This window comes from Coccinella septempunctata, chromosome 6 (genome assembly GCF_907165205.1).
Source record: "Coccinella septempunctata chromosome 6, icCocSept1.1, whole genome shotgun sequence".
Taxonomy (NCBI): domain Eukaryota; kingdom Metazoa; phylum Arthropoda; class Insecta; order Coleoptera; family Coccinellidae; genus Coccinella; species Coccinella septempunctata.
The window spans coordinates 15,655,073-15,674,172 of record NC_058194.1 but is presented as its reverse complement, the minus strand read 5'-3'; the positions used below and the strand labels follow the sequence as shown (position 1 = coordinate 15,674,172).

At 35.0% G+C, this 19,100-nt stretch overlaps 2 protein-coding genes across 3 annotated transcripts in view; both read right to left on the bottom strand.

Moving 5' to 3' along the window:
- Window positions 1-19,100, bottom strand: part of LOC123315741 (headcase protein) — a 211,521-nt gene that overhangs the window by 114,809 nt on the left and 77,612 nt on the right. The window lies entirely within an intron of this gene.
- Window positions 13,282-13,885, bottom strand: LOC123315743 (leptin receptor gene-related protein-like). The gene has a single exon (XM_044901573.1). It carries the CDS (start codon window positions 13,717-13,719, stop codon window positions 13,330-13,332), a length of 390 nt encoding a protein of 129 aa, XP_044757508.1. The 5' UTR covers window positions 13,720-13,885; the 3' UTR covers window positions 13,282-13,329.

The window sequence follows — 19,100 nt, the reverse complement described above, 5'->3', positions numbered from 1 at the left end:
ACGACAGCAAGTTTCGCTTCAGTTCACTTCTCAATCGAAATTTTCACCCGACTATTCAAATGAAAGTTGAGATGGCGAATGATAAAAACAGCTAATGAAACAATTTATTGCATATTTACAGGTATATCACATGAGGAATATTAGCTCCCTCGAAGAAACCAGTGAAATTTATTTATTCGTAATCGCGACATACAAAAACGTAGTGCGATAGAAAAAGGTGATAAAAATTATTTTTATAAGCCTTTTTTCAAATTTCATTCAGAGCACCAAGCAGTAGCTCTACTATGGCTTTCCCACTCAATCTCCGACATCCTTTATAATTATGATTACATGGCTTTCCACTACGACATCTATATCTTGCGTGCTTGGCCATATAAGGCCTGTTCGTAGTGTTGTTCACAACGGTTGTGAACTGCAAATCCATTGCAGGGTAGCGAAAATCCATTTGCGCTTGCTCTGTACAGTTCACAACCGTTGTGAACCACTCTATGTACAAACCTATAATATGTATCATACTAGACTTTCGTAATATCTCTGTGTTGGGTAGACTACAGTGTGTTAGGCGCTAATTCTGATAATTTGCATAGCCGACTTGAAAGCCGATAACCTCACAAACATGCATTCTTTTAATTCATTGCAGGAGTTGATTGACTTAGCACCTCCAACAAAGAACTTTCATTCTACATGAAAAATTGTTAGTTTTAACATCCTTCGAATTTTCTCCAAAATATAGGAAGAAATTGCTCTAGGAAGAATAAGTGCGATAAGCAAGATACAAAAATAACTTCAAATTGCGGTCGATTCTTCTATAAATAGTCTAAAATAAGTAAATAATTTTTATTTGGTTCGCTTCAAAGATTTCAATAAAAGAATAAAGGTTCATTCAATAACAGGGGCAGGTTTCCAAACACCTTTAATTTGTATCTTTCATATCCATAAAAGTTCATAAATCATATCATCCCCAACCAAGTGAAATCTACGAAATCTCCCACAAATTCCGGCCACAGTTTAGATGAATATGCTAATATTGCTAATCAATCAACCCCCATGGGGGCCAATACTCAATAATGTGAATAAATTGAACTCGAAGACATTTCGTTCTCAGTCTATTCTTTCTTAAATCTTATTCAGTATCTTCTATCATCTCGGATATAAAAATGAATACAAAGATTATTGATTATGTTAAAACCTTAAATAAGCTCTTACTCATTTTTCGGTACTTTAGTAACTCGTGAGGAATCCATGTGAAATCAGTTCTTGAAATTATACGATAAGATCTTTCTTAAATCACAACGTGAATACTACACTCACATTAGTCCATAACATAAAACGATTACTTCTTTTGTAGACTTAAGAAAACTTCGCTTGCGCAGGTGCATCAATTGAATATTATTAGAATTTGAACCCTCCAGCATGCCCGGCAAGTTAACATTGTTATATTGATCTTCGACAAAATCTTCTCGTCTGAGAGATTTCAATTTCGGTGCTTCCTTCCAAGAATTTAATCAGTCCGCACTATACAGAATAATAATATTTACAAAACACTCTGTATGAATTGGTTATCAACGAGTATGACCAGAAAGCATTATGTGGCCTCGAAGGAATCATAAACTTCAAAGCCTTGGACTAATCAGCTCTCCACAAACTCAATACAATGAGGACGTTAACAATGATAAAAATATTTGTTTGGCCTCGCGACGTACTTATTGAGGCAGGTCGCAATTCTGGCATCATGACACATCAAGGAGTTATCTCTACACGAGAACTGAATCACTAACGAGTTATTGTGATGCTGTGAGAGCATTCGGCAAATATACTGGGAGGGACAGATAATTTATCACACAGGGTGGTCCAACCGAAACTTGATTGTACCGTGAATGCGAAAAAATAATTTCTGCTTTTGGTAAAGAACATCTTATGTCAAGTCTAACCTGCTTTCTTCATCTTCGTAACCAATCCATGAAATATATCTAGTGGACCTAAGGCACGCGTCCAATTTGTAGTTCGAACAGTTTAGTAAATACTTATTATGTTGTTCCTCAATCTTTCATATAAGAATCGATAATCAATATTACTTAATTTCTGCAAAACAAATCGTCCTATTTTTCTCACTAATTAAAATGAAAACATCTACATATTTGTATCTACTCTGCACAGTTGATAAAGACGAAATTCAAATTTGCAATTGCTTGAAAAACCCTCAGAAAAAATTCTTTAGGGTCAAAAATCAGAAATGAATGAACAACTGGATTTCCTGAAACTTTTTAGGGTTTTCACTCCCAAAAATTTGAATAAACGATTTTCTCCTGCGTAAATTCTTGCACTAATTTGTCAGGAGCAAATCAAATAGAAAAAATGTTGTTGGATAAAACTAATAATTTGGCCAATTGTTCGGTAGGAATAGATCATATTTGGATTAAGTTACTGAAAAAGGAACTGTATCTGGTAATTTCAAAATTAAATGAATTTACGTTTCTATGCAGACTGTGTTTCTATGTATTGACAATTAAGGTCCAATAAAAAGCAACAATTCAGAAGATTTTCTGAAATTGATATTCGTCTGATGAAGGAGTCTGAAATAGACTTCGAAACGTTTCAATATAACGCCACCCCACTTACAATAAAACACATCCTGCTTGAATGCCGAATGTATTCTGCTACCAGACGAAACCTTCCACAAAGTCTAGGAGAGCTACTTGCCACAACAAAATTTTCACAGGAGCTCATCAACTTCCTTCAGACAACTGGTATACTCTACAAACTTTGAAATGATTTCATTTAAATATCCACGTATTGTATTAACTTATTGTAACTAATATTCAGTATCTGTGTCAATGACCTCCGATGTCGAGACACGTTAATTGAATAAAAAAATATATAAAATTATAATTTCAAACTTCTTTTTTTTTCAGTTCATTGTCATTGTTTCTACTTGATTTGCTACTGACAAATTAGTGCAAGAATTTACGCGGAAGCAAATCGTTTATTTCAATTTTTTTAATTTTTTTTAATTGATTTTGTTCCAGAGATTGGGAGTGAAAACCCTAAAAATTTTCAGGAAATGCAGAATCCACCCAGAATAAATTTCAATCGATATCTAAACAACTCGAGTTTAAAAATTATTTATGCACCTATTCGACAGATGAGCCTACATTTGAACAAATCAATTTTCAAACGCAAAATCATTGAGAGACTTTATTCATTCCTTTTCGAAAAAAACAGCCCGGATAGGGAGCTGTGAAAATTGCACAATGGTCTATAAAGTTCGTTTTTTTAATCGAACTCTACTTCATACATTCATAATTTCGAATTAACTAACCAAAACTGCCTTGTAATGGACATTAATGATGCGATGAGGAATTTTTTACGAGTCATTTAATAGATTTTATACTCTTCTGTAAACATATAATACGACAACGAATAGATTTTCCATTTTAGATTGAGTTTTCAGTTATTCCTAAGTGGAAAATGATTCAGAAAATTCCGAACAAATTACCAACAAGCAAAGTTTTTTCTCGACACCAAAAACTGCGTGGATAAAACCAATTATGCAAAAAAGAAAAACTTAACGAGGGGAATATTTCTCGATATTTCCAGACAGTTTTTCGGTCGGAATTTAATGAATATAAAAACTTCCAACTGGTCTCATAGGTACCTACAGTGGCGTAAGTGGGTCAATGGATATTTTGACTAATTCATTGAGAAAAACTGAAAATATATCAACCTCGTTAAGTTTTCTTGCATGATTGGTTGATATTTCATCCACGAAAATTTTGATGTCTAGAAAGAAATCGATTGTGAATTAAGTATTTTCAAAATCTGAAAAATGTGAAACACATTTTATAGGATCAAGCTTCGGGATTAAGAATACTGAATAAAAATCGATCGAGTGTTCTCACAACTTTTTCTCGTGCGAGGAAGTTTGGGAACAATTGATAAAAAGTCTACTTCGATATCAGGAATAAACGCGGAAAGGAAACTAATATCCAGCAGGAAAAATTTCCTGTCAGATAAAATTTCGAGGGTATATTAATCGAAACAAAACGTTGATTTCATTAAATCAAAAATGAAGTTCAACTGGATTGCGTTTTTCACATTGCTTGTGGCGATCTTTGCCATCGCTAGTGGTGCACCAGAGCCAGTTGCAGACGCAATGGCAGATCCAAAATTGAAATTCGTGAGTATTCAAGAAATTTCTTCTACACCTTGCATTTTCACAACATCACATGGAGTTTTATCCTATGCTGATTCGCATTACAATGCGATTAACACATTCCTGTATATTGAGAGGTCTGAAGATCATAATTTCTATTCCATTCACTGAATAATTTCATGAAATTCGTATCAACAATACTCACTGTCATATGAATACTTGTTTGTCACACAAATCCTCATATAATATAAAACTCAACATTTTTGTGCGAATTATTAATTTTTCGTTTTTCATGTAACATAATGTGTTTTTCTTTAATAAGGAAGATTTGAGATTTAAACATTCATCAATATTTATCGAAACCTTGATCCCTAGTTCTGTTCGTGTTGCTTTACCTTCATTAAAATTAATTTAAAATAATTTTTTTATGTGTAATCGGATGGAAAAACTATTTTTTTTCATTCGATATTGTTGATTGTAAGGGAAAATTCGTTTCTGTTGTGAAATAAATTTTGAAATACTGATAATTTGAACTAAACTTCTCGATGAACGAACCCATATATCATTTATAATTTGAAGAAAAATAGAGTTTTGTCTCAAGTGATATCTTTGCAGGTGAGAAAGCCCAGGACTGGTGTATCAGGATCAATCCTCAAGAAAGCTTTTGGAAGTTGAGAACTTTTGAACGAGCATGTATCATAAGATAATATATTATTGAAGGAAGAGCAATAAATTTGAGACCTACCACTTCTTTCATTTGTCGAATATAAATTTCCACAGAAACATTTTAAGTATCACTATTAACTGAATATTATGCTAGTGATAAAAGTTAGAACAGTGCACGAAATCAGCTTCGTGATATTCCTGAAATTTCCCCACCTTAATATGTCAAATATGCATAAATATGATAAAATTTCAAAACCTACAAAATTGGCATGCATGTCCTATCTGGTGCGTGTGTATTCAAATTTTTTTTTATGAATGGTGAGTTAGTGAATTCTATAAAAAACTCATTTCAACTTGTACGCTTTAAATAATCCTCTGAATGGAATTCTCAATTAAAAGCAATATCACGATTTTTTGCTTGAAAAATCCGGCTCTAATCCCTTCCGATAAAAGGCTCGTAGTTGTCCGTATTGCATGTGAGGATGAATAGAATAAAACAGGGGGTCTGGTAGGTTTTCACCTGGGATTGAATTACCGGGTGCAAAAAGCTCTGGAATGGGTCTGCTGGTGAACTCTGAGAGTGGAGAATCTTGCTCCGTATAAGCTGATCCCCGATGGCTCGTAGTTATCCTTTTAGTTTCGTCGATACAGGATATAATTTTTGTGCATTCAAATGGTAATTTTTTTCTCCTGGAATATTTCGATCTATACCATTTTCGGAAAAATATTACTTTATGCATTGTTTCACTTGAGGAAACAGAGTGATTATTCACTCGTTAAATTCCACATTTTGATTAGTGAACGGTTGAATCCAAAATGAAAGGATTAATCGGTGAAAACATTTTTTCAACCAAATAGCATCTATCAATCGCAATAAAAACCATGGAAAATCAGGGAATTAAAATGTTAGGGGGTAATATAGCTATTCTATCTAAATGTAAATTACTTAATTAAAGATAGCAAAAACTCATAATACTTATGTTATAAGGAATAAGAGTTAGTTTTTTTATAGCCACAATGCAATATATTATTCATATTCATATTATCCTGATTCTCCATAGGTACCAAAATACTCCTCAGAAGCTCCGTAAGCTTGTGCGAGTTCGGAGAATCAGTTGTGTTCTGTGTAGGCTTTGTTACTGTGTCCTTACGCCACCTTCGGCACATTCATTCATTCCTTGGTATATCCCGTTCTTGAGAATAAATCTACAAAAAGATCCAAACATAAAACTATCGGTGCGATCAAACTTATAATTTCTTAGGGCTACTTGCGACTGTGTGTCCCCGTGTGACTGAACAGACCCAACCGTGACCTACAGACCACAGACCCTTGTCTGTGTCTTGCATCTTCAGAATGTGGCCGCTCCATTTGAGTCGGGCCCTCGTTACTTGAGTCTCAATTGTTATACAACTCGCGAGCTGCAAGACTTCTGCATTTGAAACTTTGTGGAACCATCTGATGTGCATTATCTGTCTCAGATGACGTTGTTGCTTTTGTTCAAGCTGTTTAATATGTCGCATGTAGGACTTCCAGCTTTCACTTCCGTAAAGAAGCGTTGGGAAGACCACTGCTTTGTAAACAGCTATCTTGGTCTTCAGATTGAGTTCGAGATTTTGAAACACTCTGTCCCCTAGTTTCCAGAATGCTTCTATTGACCTCAGGAATCTGCTGTTAAAATATTTGTAGGATTCAAACTCTTAACGTGTATAATGATTCATATTCTAAGCATACTCTTTTTTATTATCCATACAGATTCCCCATTTATACCGAAGCGTGCGTTACACGGCACAAATCGCATGTTGATATAGGCGTTTCGTGCAATATTCGTTGACACGGTACGTGTATCAAGATTTGTACATTTTTCTCGAGCTCTCTCCATATATCCTCAACTGCGAAAGGGTAAATTAAATTTAGTGGCACGCAAATGTCTAGTTGTTGAATGTATGGGTCGCAAGAGGGAATGCATTACATGAATAAGGCGACTAATATAATCGTGTAGAAACACAGTTATATCGTCTGGGTCTAGCTGAGAGGAGTGGTGGTTTCTGTCATACCTTTCTATGAGAGTGCAGTGACTCGAGTGGCTTAGATGAAATGGATTCATAATTCCAACATGCAGAGTGTTATTTCAAGCTGCATACTTGAGACGAATCGATTTTTATCTTGACTAAGAGGAAGTGGTCTCAACGCGAAGGATTTATGGATTATTTGAATATGAGACAAATTTGATTTATAAGCTTTCTTATTTCCGGCAGAAGCCTCCACGGTATACAAATATGGTTTACTTGGTGTCATGGTTGGAGACTGGGTCTAATCTAATAATTCTCTTACAATCAGGAAATTTAATGGATTTTGAAAGGATTGCCATTGAAATCTTCACGTCCCAAGTACAGGATGGGCAAATTTCGATGTTTAAGCACTGCAGCATTTAAACCAGTGGAGATAGACAAAATCTGATACCCCATTCTCGTTCTCTTCTCAGAGCTCTGAAAATAAAACATTATGCAGGCACTTTTTTAAGTAGAATCAAGTGGCGTGCTTGCCTTTTTAGCAGGATTTTTAATTACGAAGCCATCACCCAAAGTTATGATTTTTGAATGGAAACACTAGATTTCTGTGCAATTTTTTGAAAGCATAATATGGTTTGTATCAACATAAATAATAGAAAATGGTCAAAAACCTGTTTTCTCAATATTTCTATGGTTTCAACTTTTGATGAGCAAAGAAAAATAGAACTCCCTATAACAAGAGCAGTCTCCTTCCGACAATGTCATACTTTCTATGCTTTTCACCAATTTTCACAAAATTTGAATCATGGAGAAATTGAGTAGGAAGCATATAAATGAAAAGACTAATAGAAGGAGACTTTGGTAATCATGAGATGCTACAGTTTTCTATTCTCATCATTAGTAGAAACCGTAGAAATATTGAGAAAAAAGGTTTTTGACCATTTTCATAATTTATATTGACACAAACCATATGATGTTATATATTTGTGAAATCAGTAAAAATTAAGCTTTCAAAAAATTGCACAGAAATCAAGTCTTCCCATTCAAAAAAACATAACTTCAGGTGATGGCTTCGTAATTAAAAATCCTGCTAAAAAGGCAAGCACGCCACTGGATTCTACTTAAAAAAGTGCGTGCATAATGTTTTATTTTCAGAGCTCTATGATCAGAATTAGCGGAGATAAAAATTTATTTCGAAATCACAATTTTTCCAAGTTTCGCTTATAACTCGAAAACAAAAGAAGGTGGCCAGAAATGACTACTACTCTCTGGTCTATCTCCTCTAGTTTAAAAGGTGTAGTGCTAAAACATCGAAATTTGCCCACCCTGTACAGGATAATTCACCGCGATGGCCTGAAAATTCGCATGTTGGGATTTTCCAAAATGAACTCATCCCCTAATATATTTTCAGACGTCTGCAACTTCCGGTTACACCGGAAACAGCCTACTTCTTTCTTATGTTGCACAGGGTCACCCATTTTAGAAGTTCCATTGAAATAACTTCTTGGGTACAGCGTAGTTCAGATAATGTTTCAAATAAAGGGTCCAGTAGTTTTTTGAATAGGGATATATATTTTTATTTGCAAAACTATTCATCTCTTGGTTTTGATGAAAATTTTCTGCAAGCAAACTACTGATGATATTTGAAGAAGGAGAGAAAGAAACAAATCACAAAAAAACTTATTAATTGAAATAGGCCTACAATCTGACATTGACAATTATGTACCAGTGCATCCTATCCTAGAGTGCATCTGCTTGCAGTGATCACATAACAAGTTCATAATTCGGCAATTGATGAGATTTTATTATCGCTGTGTCAATCCACAGGTTGTGAAAAAAAGTCTATCGACAAACTATTTTTTTTTTAATATGTAGACACGGAACAGAAAAAGGGTTGATTTCATGGGGAATAACTACGAAGTACTTCACCATGACCATCCTAAGCACGAAACACTACATATCTCCATAGAAATTTATTTTATAAAAAAAACGAAGAAGAAATGTTTTCAGTTTTTCAAGATAATTAATATACTTGAATTGTTTATCTACTTCAAATATCAGATTAAAGGTCTGCGCATTTAACTCATTAAACTTTAACACTTTTAAAATTGTTTCACATGGGCCACCCTGTATAGAATATCCAATATATTAGCATCACAAGAATATTTCATGAAAATTATGAACATTATGGCATACCTTGAATAAAAGCTCCACGAAGTTATTGAGATTTCCATAAAAAAAATTCTGGGTATCACATTTCTGCTGGGGATGTTCTACTCAGAAAAATCTTTTTTATCTTGCCAAAAGGAGTATTAAATTAAATTACATTCTACGTGAAAATAAAGGGTCTTAACATCGGTTAACACTATACCTAGCATGAAAAGATGTCGAGGAAAAACAAGATATGGTTAATTTTTACCTTCATGAGTAGTCTGGGACTCCGAAGAAAAATTTTCCCGAGAGGAAAAAATTGAAAGATAACCACACAAGTCCATACCCGCACGTTTTATAGAGAAATTCTTGTACTCCTTGCAATCCTTCCTTTGCTGCTTCATCAAATGTTCACATAATGAAATTTTCATACATTGGGCTATTTGGGGTTTTCGCAACTCCCTCATGAAAGGATAATGAACACCTAACGCCTCTTTTATTTTGACGCTGTTCCGAAAATCAACAGGAACTTCGTGAGCAAATAGCCAGGGAAAACAATTGCTATTTATTCTTACCGAAGTGTCCTGCGAGCGGTCACGTGGGCACCCTCGGGAACTCTGGACGTGCCGGATTCCCGATCTTCTTGATTAATTTGGCCGATGTGTAAACACAAATCACGGAGGCTGTGTAAATATCGTTCGCCTGCTAAATCCAGCCTCTTGCTGTTGCTGCTGATTGCGCCTTGTAAATTCGGTAATAGGTATTAGATTGGATGAGTTAGACAAATATGTGGTCCCTATTGTGATAAATCCCCTTGTACGAACAGAAACATATTTATTTATTGCTTCTTTGGGAGGCCTAAATTCATATGAACACATGCAGTGAAAGCAGAGTGAAATGTAATATCTTATCAATCTGTCTGTGCCTCATAAGTCTGAAGAATTTATTGTGACAAATATTTCACGTCACTTCTTAAGGAAATAATAGCAAATCACATACAGGGCTGGGCAAAATGGGCGGAACACTTGTTTATGGCTTAACTATAACTTATACGATAAATTGTTTCAGATGGAAGTTTTTTACAGACATATCATAAACTATTCATTGGCATTTTCAGATTTTCCGTTCATTCAATGATATTAGAACAGACTTCATCGACATTTTTTTTTTGTATTTTCATTTAATTCAGAGTAGGTACGGTATTTCTAAACCTCTCAAGGGCATTGGTGGTTTATGTCTATTTGGTTTATTTCTCTTATACGAATTGAAAACGAGAGGTTGAGGTACTCCTATTTTTCAAACTATCCTGTGTAGAGAAAATAATATCAATTAGTATTCATCGAGATCAAAGAAGTTCATACACCCTGAATTGAAGCTTCAATTCTTCGAGAAAATGGGATTTGTTTTCACCCTGGGAGTTTTATCGGTTCTAGAAATTATTAAAAATTCTTCTCAGAAAGCCTCATTTTTCAGCCTCAATTGCCAGTATCTCCAAAACAAATTAGAATTTTAAATATAGCAGAGATTCAGGAAATTCAAAGGGGAGTATTTTGAAAAGGTATCACATTGCTGCAATATTTACAGGGTTGGTTTTCAGAAGCGTTTCAGTGGTATAGATGGGAACAATAATGGAACCCGGATAAACCTTCTACGCTCTAGCCACCTACAAACAAGAATTCTTAATGGTTAATATGGTTTAATATTACTCATTAAGAACTCGTAAGAAGAAAAGTATAATTTAAAATGATAAAAGGCAGAGCTGAAAAACTGTTGTGAATTAAGATTATTCAGTAAAATATAGATGTGGATAATATCGTGCCAAATCATTCAATGAAAAAATACCATCTACAAGATTTCTTTTACAACTATAGTTGTAAAACATATATGTATTCAACTAGCAACGTTTCCAGAAACTTAGATCTCCTTCTCTGAGTGTTCTTCATATATGTATTGCAGTTTTTTAGTTTATTTCTGTATGTTCATCAAGTATCGACTTCAGCTATTTAATATGAATTTTTATTGAATTAGTTAGTGACGAATGGTTTTGAAAATATGGTGTATCCTGAATCGTTGCAATAGTATGCTTTTCAAGTGGAATTCAGTTGAAAGCCCTATAGTTGTGAATGCGGCGAACCAGAAGAAACCATAAATCAATAGTTAATCATTGTACGATTTATAAATTTCAGGATGGTTTTGGGGATATACAAGGAGTTTCCGAATCTTTTTCGAATTGGGTTGTCAATTTCAGGTCAATATGACATATTGAATCTTATTTCATTATTTTACCTTTTTCTGCTTTTGTTTTCTCTCCATTTCAGATAAAAGTTTCTGGTATCTTGAAGAACATTTTTCTTTTTGTTGAAGAAAGGTTCAATTTATGCCCTTCAATATAAAATATTTCAGCTTATTTCGTGAACAATTTCATTTCTTACAATCCATTACTACACTCACGGAGAGAAAGGGTTTTTTTACTGAGGTTGTTCCCTAAGCTCTTGTATCATACACCAATATGGTGTATGATATATATAATTATATCTCACACACATGCTATAATTATTGTTTGCTGTTAAAGATTGTAATGCTCTGTATCAAAAGAATATTGTATATATAATACATATAAATATATATTGAAATGAATGCGAATACTTTTCCTAGTTTTTCCTAATATCATTGTGCAGCTTCATCTATAAAATGACTGAAGGTGCCATTATTGTTCCTACTGTAGGATATTATTGAATTATTTTTTAATATTTTTTGATAACTTTTATAACCTCGGAGATATGCCGTAACTTTCTGAAAACCCGTCCCATATAATTTCAGAGCCGCAAGCATTTCTATGAAACTTTTCCTGGGTCGAACTCTCAAGCATCTGAAATATACTGCAGAGTTGAAAATTCTAAACTCTTCAGCAGGAAAAAAAATTGGGAACAATGATAATATAGGAGCCTACCTGAACAAAAATATCGAAACAGGATGAATGATCAGATAAATCAGTTTCAGAGCCAGTATTATAAGTCGGACAATAAATTATAAATCTTGAAAATATTCCCTTACATCGAATCAGTCTATCATTAATATTCATCATTATTTGTTAGGCAACATTACTGCTATAAATTATTTCTGACAAATAGAATGACAACGCAGGGCCATGATTTTGGTTTCAAATGTTTGGAGAGAAAACATTTCGAGATTAATGATATTATATTTTTGACAGCATAGTGCGCTGTCCAGCTCTGAAATGATGCAGTTGTTACAAAAAAAGTTTGTATGGCATAGTTAAGTACAATGGAAAATCTCTTTGGAAATTCAGATGAAGGGCAAAGAAGGAATATTTTTCCACACCCTGGACTATGACCACCCAAAATCGCCAGACATATTTGATGTGTGCATTATGGCACATGTTGAAATCGCGGTCATAAACAGAATCCTTCGTGTTCGAGCCCCGTGCAGGTAATTTCACAATGTTAACACTATGCCGTACGAGACGTGACAAACCCTGCGCCTGACGGATTTGCGAGCTGTCTGGCGAATCAAATTTCCAATAATTCTAGGTAGCTCGTTCCGTGGAAGAATTAGCGATTAGCCATTGTTTAATCTGACAACAGTTGAACGTCGAGGTAACACGCCAGATTTAATTGAACATCTGAATTCTCTCGTTAAACACGTTTCGTCTGGACAACTTCATCGAAATACTTGGAAAATCAGTTCTTCATGAACTCAAAGAATTATTCACCTCTTCTGGTTTATAAATTTCCTCAGCCATGTTAAAATGCGTTGCAGTGTATGATGAATCATATACAATAAGAGAAAAAAGTGAATTTTATGTTTTTCGGCTCAAATTAAAAAAAAAATAGTTATTCATGTACCAGTTCACTATAGTCGAGCCTGCCAATTGATAGCCGAGTCGCAGCCGAGGCTAACAAGCAGGCCAGACAAGACAGACAAGTTTTTTGTCAAGGTGCAGATTACGTCAAATTCACCTACAGTTTGATAGTAACTACTCTTCCGTATCTCCGATATTCTTCTAATTTACTTAGAAGGTAAATATGATCACTCAAAAATTGTTTTCAGTTATTGATACAACGCATATTACTATCGTAATTTGTATATGATCTTGAGTATAGTAATGAATATGAAAAAAAGTATCGAGAGCAGACTGAAGCCATCATAATCCGACCTCATAAATCAACATTTTTTCAACTCATCAAAAGTAAACTCTACATGAATGTCATCGTTCGTCTAAGCCATATTAATCTGCTGATCTACAATACATATGATTTACTAAAAATAATACAAAAAACAATATTCTAATACGGTTTACTCAAAAGGACTCCAAATATGGAGAAACGTCACCACATGTTATAATCAGAATCGTCATCACCAAATATGAGGAAAAATGCTAAGAGAGTTAAATAAGCAACAACGTTTCCAGACATGGTCAAGAAGCAAGCGCCCCATTGTATCACAGATGATCTGGCTAGAACAACAGGCAGAGCGAACGAACTAACTACTATTCCCATTGTCAGAAACAATGCATTTTCCATACATGAAGTCTCGAAACCAGATCCATCCGAAAATCTTTTCGCAATCATTGTGGGCATAGGGGATATCAAGTAGAATATTACAACTAGGAACGGCCACCAACTTGAATAAGTATTAAGAGCACATGCTAAAATAACGAAAGTCATACCGATGGATCCAGCAAAAGCAAGACAAACCAGTGTTCTGATTCCTGCCATTGTTGCTTCATTTAGAAAAGAGTTTTCGTGTTTGGAGATTATAGAAGCTTCTATTCGTACAATTCAAGGAATGACTTTCACTCAGTAGATATGAAAAAATTTCAACGACTGATCTATTTTCAAGTCACTCTGACATTTCTCATAGAAATGATCAAGGATTGAGTTATCTTCAGTTCTGACCATATGAACTCAATATAAATTATAAGATGACCCAGTAATCAGACAGCTATGCGAAGATGAATATAAAAGCCATCAAAATCTAACGAACATACGGATAACATCAACTTCTTCACTTAGTAACCAGTCATCGATAAGACGAATATGAAATCAAGGCTACCTTACTGTGACACCACAAGGGCGTGCAACAGCCTTATATAAAGAAAGAAATCTAACGCAATGGGCAAAATTGACCAACGATATTACCGTAGAAGAAAAAACATCACCAATCCTGGGACCCTGGAGAGAAAATCCAGGGGTAATGTGAGGCGAAATAGATATTTAGCTATCACACTAAACAAATAAAAAACCTAAAAAATGCATACAAATACAAGACGTCCAACAAACGAATGCAGTAATCAATACTCTACCCACTGATATGTGGAAGGAGCCAAAATAATCAGAAATCTGTCCTTTTTGAATACTCAGTTTCGAGAAACAAATATTTTTCCGAGCAGTAGATAACGTGACAAGCTATTTCGAATCGAGCAAAGGTAGTTTTTTCCTTAACTTATCAAACTCCACTGGAACCAGGTTTCCATTGAAGTAATCAGAATGCATATAAAGTTTAACTACCGAAAGTTCAGAAAACATGAATAGCTCATGTTGAAATAGAGTCCCACCCATTTTCGAAACAATGGTACGAATAGAGAAGAAAAATATGAACAAAATAATGCTCAATATGGAGCGATTCTATATGACTGTTTATTATATTTTCTTGCACATATCTCAATCTAAATTTGTCCATAGATAAACGAGAATCACCAAATCAATAATTTCGAACGACTAGATTCCTGGAATATTGATTACATCCTGAGTCAGCATTTGATTGCCCCCATACTCATATAGTCCATATGAAGCATAAGCATAAGGCAAAGCAAACAGTCATCAACTGAGAAACAATAAAGCCTGAAAAATGTTTATGGGATTTTCCAATTTGAGGCTTTGTGTCCCCTTCATCCAAGATTTATTGATTTTTATGTTAAAGTGTTGTACAACGAAGAAATTACATGTGTGCCTTAGATAAAAATAATAATAACAGAGAGGATGTACCACAGACAGCCGAGGATGCAAAGAACAACTAATAATTGATTCAGTTATCTACAATCAAGCGTTCTCCAAGCGATGGAATCTTTAAGCTGCGTACATAGACTACAAAAAAGCATTCGATTCTATACCTCACGAATGGCTCTTGACAGTCTCGAAGATGTACAAGGTGGATCAAAATATTGTTGAATTCCTGAAAAACGCCATGTCAACCTGGCGTACTAGTCTTCAAATGAAAGCAGCAGATGGCTCTATTCCAATAAGACGCGGAATTTTCTAAGGAGATTCGCTGAGCCTTCTGTGGTTCTGTATGGCCTTGAATCCCTTGTCTCATAGATTGAATTCTACGGACTACGGATTTGCCATCAAGAGCGGCAGTAGAACTATGATTAAACTGAATCATCTCCTTTAGGTACATGGACGATTTGAAACTCTTCACATCTATCAAAAAACAGATACTGAAAATGGTTGAAGGATTCTCGGAACACATCAAAATGAAGTGAACTGCTGAACATAACGAGAGGGAAAATAGAAGATGGCTTGTTCAAATTCAAGGAAGGTGCAGAAATTGAAGCATTAAATGAAGGAGACACATACAAGTATCTAGGCATCAAACAGGCAAGAAAAATCAATCAGAGCCAGATGAAGAAAGAAACAACGGAGGAGGTCCATCCGACACCAAGGAGCCGAGGAGGAAACAGAACCCGATCAAAATCAGGGATCCGAGGAGCAGCCTGGACCTGACCAACAACATGAGCCCCAAAACCGGGAAAGGGCTCCAACATATCTGGGATAAGTGAAGGTTCCTCTGGAGAAGACTGTGAAATGAGAACCGCAAGGCTGAAGTCATATTTGGCGATCTTTCTGGTTATAGTAACATATTTGAGTATTTCGAAAATGAATGCATGATCAGTTTCTGGGAATACAAGTCTGATGATACATCATTGCATTACACCATTTCCATGTTCAAATACCAAAACTTTGACTTGAATAAGTGCAGGTGCTTCCACACACGAAAGAAACATTTCAATCGTTTTTACGCAAGATTCTGGATCCACCTGAAATGTCATCTATTTCATTTTCAGTGTGACAAACTGTAGGAATGTAATTTCCTGCTTATTCTGTTATAGAAAAAGTTCGAATGGCAGTACAGTTTCTCTCAAGTGGGGCTCTGCCCAATGCCATTCTCAAATTGTTGACATCGAGGACAAAATTGCTTACTTTGCAAACATAACATCGGTATGAACTACGTCTGAAGACATGTAATGACCACAAGAATACACCAGCTCGGTGGAGACTCCGACGCTTCCAGTTTTCACTGAGCACATCGAAGTTATGCATACGAAGTTAAGTTATATGCCATTAGAAGAGCAAACAATGACGAAGCATGGCAAACACCGCAGTCACACACTCGGGGTAGGTTCCTTTAATTGCGCTACATGCACGAGATCCCGGTGCTAATTTCAACTCGCGCCAAAGTCAAAGTCGTTAATATTTAAATAAGCGTCAAGGAATAACAACATTCGAGAGAAGGCTAATTGGAGTAATTAATTCAATTAAAGCTTAAGCCTCAGGAATAACACTGCGCAGGATTAGGAAAGCATGTCGTCTTCCGAGGAACTCCATAAAACAAGTCTGTTCTATCCAGAACCACTCGTTATTTTACAAAGGAACTCGAGGTGAGTTAGAGTTTCTCACATTTCCGTCGTTAATTTCGATAATTCGTGGTCTGGGTGAATTCGTGGAAGTTTCGATGATAATTGAACTCACTGGAGTGAATTATTCCAATTACGAGCAAAACTCCCTTTTTGAGCAAATTGAATAATATTAGTGCATGTATATATCATATTTCTTCAAACTGTCTACTCCCACATTACGTTAACTTCAGAAGTGAACACAGTCCTGAATTTATTCGAATGTCTGCGAAGATTGGGACCATCAACGTTTCTCCTTGCACAGCGAAAGGCCACCGCAACGTTCTCAAGTTCTCAATCACAAGCCACCTGATAATCGCTTGAAATTTAGGACTACTGACTGATGACTTGGCAGATCTCTGTTTGAGTCAAAGCTGCGTCGTGTGTAGTGAGGAAGCCCACTGAAATATACAGCTTGTTGAGGAGTTACGAAAAAAATCCAAGGGTGTTTCATTGTCAAAAAATAATTTGTGTTTTATATATTTTTTTTTCAGTCCCTGCTTCAATGCAGATCCCTAAAATGAATTTTCATTTTTTTTTAGAAAACAGAAAACTGAAAGAAATGAAATTTAGCAAACATTTCATGGGAGTGAAAGGCAAATAGAGACAATTTCAGTTATGTACCTCTATAACTGCAAGGACTAGAAAAAGACAGAAAATTGAAATTTGTTAGCAGAAAAACTATTTTCCTCATTCATATTATACCATTGAGAAATGAATTTTTCATAGCTTGAGTAATTTCGAACAAATAAAGTATATTGTAATTGCAGGTACATACCTAGTACCTACGTCAGTTGTATAGACTAGATTTATCTCCGATCACCTAGAAAGCGAATATCATAATGACATATGGGGGAACACTTCCAAAACTTCTCTTCGCTCTCATAGAGTATCTGCCCAATTTTTTACAGTTTTCTGGTTTCTAAGAAAAAAAATTGAAAATTGCTGTCTAGGCGCTATCTTGAAGGAAATGTTTATATATGAAAAACCGACACTATTTCCCCTCAAATTTCTCCGCAATTAGTCATCAACACCCTCCATAATGAATAGTTTAAAGAAGTTTCTATGCACAATCCCAAAAGTTGACCTCTACCCACTGATGTTCAGCGAAAAATATTGCGCTGCCTATTAGTTAAACACTATAAATTATCTGTATAAATTCTATTAGAGCAGGAATGAAATGTTCGGATTGGAACAGTTGAAATAAAGGAAAGGAGTGGCCTTTTATATATGTCAACATTTTTAATTCTATTGACAACTACTGCCTCAATAATTGTTCATACAACTAACTGGAATCCAACAGTACAGTCATAAATTTTTAAAATAAGTTAAAAATTGTTTATTTTTGGTGTTTTGGGCAGAGCAATGTATTAAATGAAAAGATGGGTTCTAGAGTATTCTATCATTATCAGTTAAAACCCATCAGTATCTCAGAAACTAGAGAATATTGAGACGTTTGAGTGACCATTTCTGACACCTCATACGATCTTGTTTTACCCTGCCCGATTGGTCAGTGATCAGAAATCACCCAGTATATTCGACATTGAGAATGAGGTAGCTTTAAAAAATAAATACTGTCTCGGATATTTCTTGCCACACAATTCCGGAGCTTAAAAGTAAAACGACATCATTTCGCAGAAATACAGATTATTTGTCTGAACTATAAATCTGTAGCATATTTACTACGGACCATGGAAACGTCGCTGGAATACGACTCGTAAATCTTACTGGAAAATTTCACAAATTCGCCGAACTTAACAGAAAATATAGCTTTGTGCAATGGAAAACGAGTTGCCTTTCGGTGTTTTGATCGGATTTTCGTACTCAATAGGGGACGATTTATTTTTGAACGCAGGAAGCATGAATGTAGGAACTGTATGAGTCACATATCTCTTAGACTTGGAAAAAACATTGGGCGATGTCAGCAAGACGGAAAGAATGGGAATTCAAGTGCGAAAAAATCGGTTCAATGTCCATAATCATGAAAGGAGTAATGACGAACATAAGTTACTCGAAAATTCAAATACCTATAGCTATTTGAAATCAACGTCAATTTCCATATATTTATGATTAATGCATTAAAGATTCCGAATATCACTAGGTATATGTATTTGCACAGATCAAAGTGTTATCAGATTTTGCTATAAGAAAAGAATATTTTTCTCAGTTCACATGCTAATAAGTACTTGTATGTGATACTCTCGAATAGATCAAGTTTATTTTGTAATGACATCTTTACCGTCATGAACATTTTGTTTGTATTTTTTGTTGAAAATTACTGGAATTTGACTTATTATTAATGACTTCATTTCATTTCTGTTAAGCACTAAGTTTTATTAAAGAACAATCTTATAGAATTGCTCGATATGAATCCGCATTCCTCTATATTTTTTTGTTTTCAAATTATACGTGAAAACAAATTTT

Coding starts and splice junctions, on each gene's coding strand:
- LOC123315743 (XM_044901573.1), bottom strand. CDS start 13,719: ATGGCAGGAATCAGAACACTGGTTTGTCTTGCTTTTGCTGGATCCATC.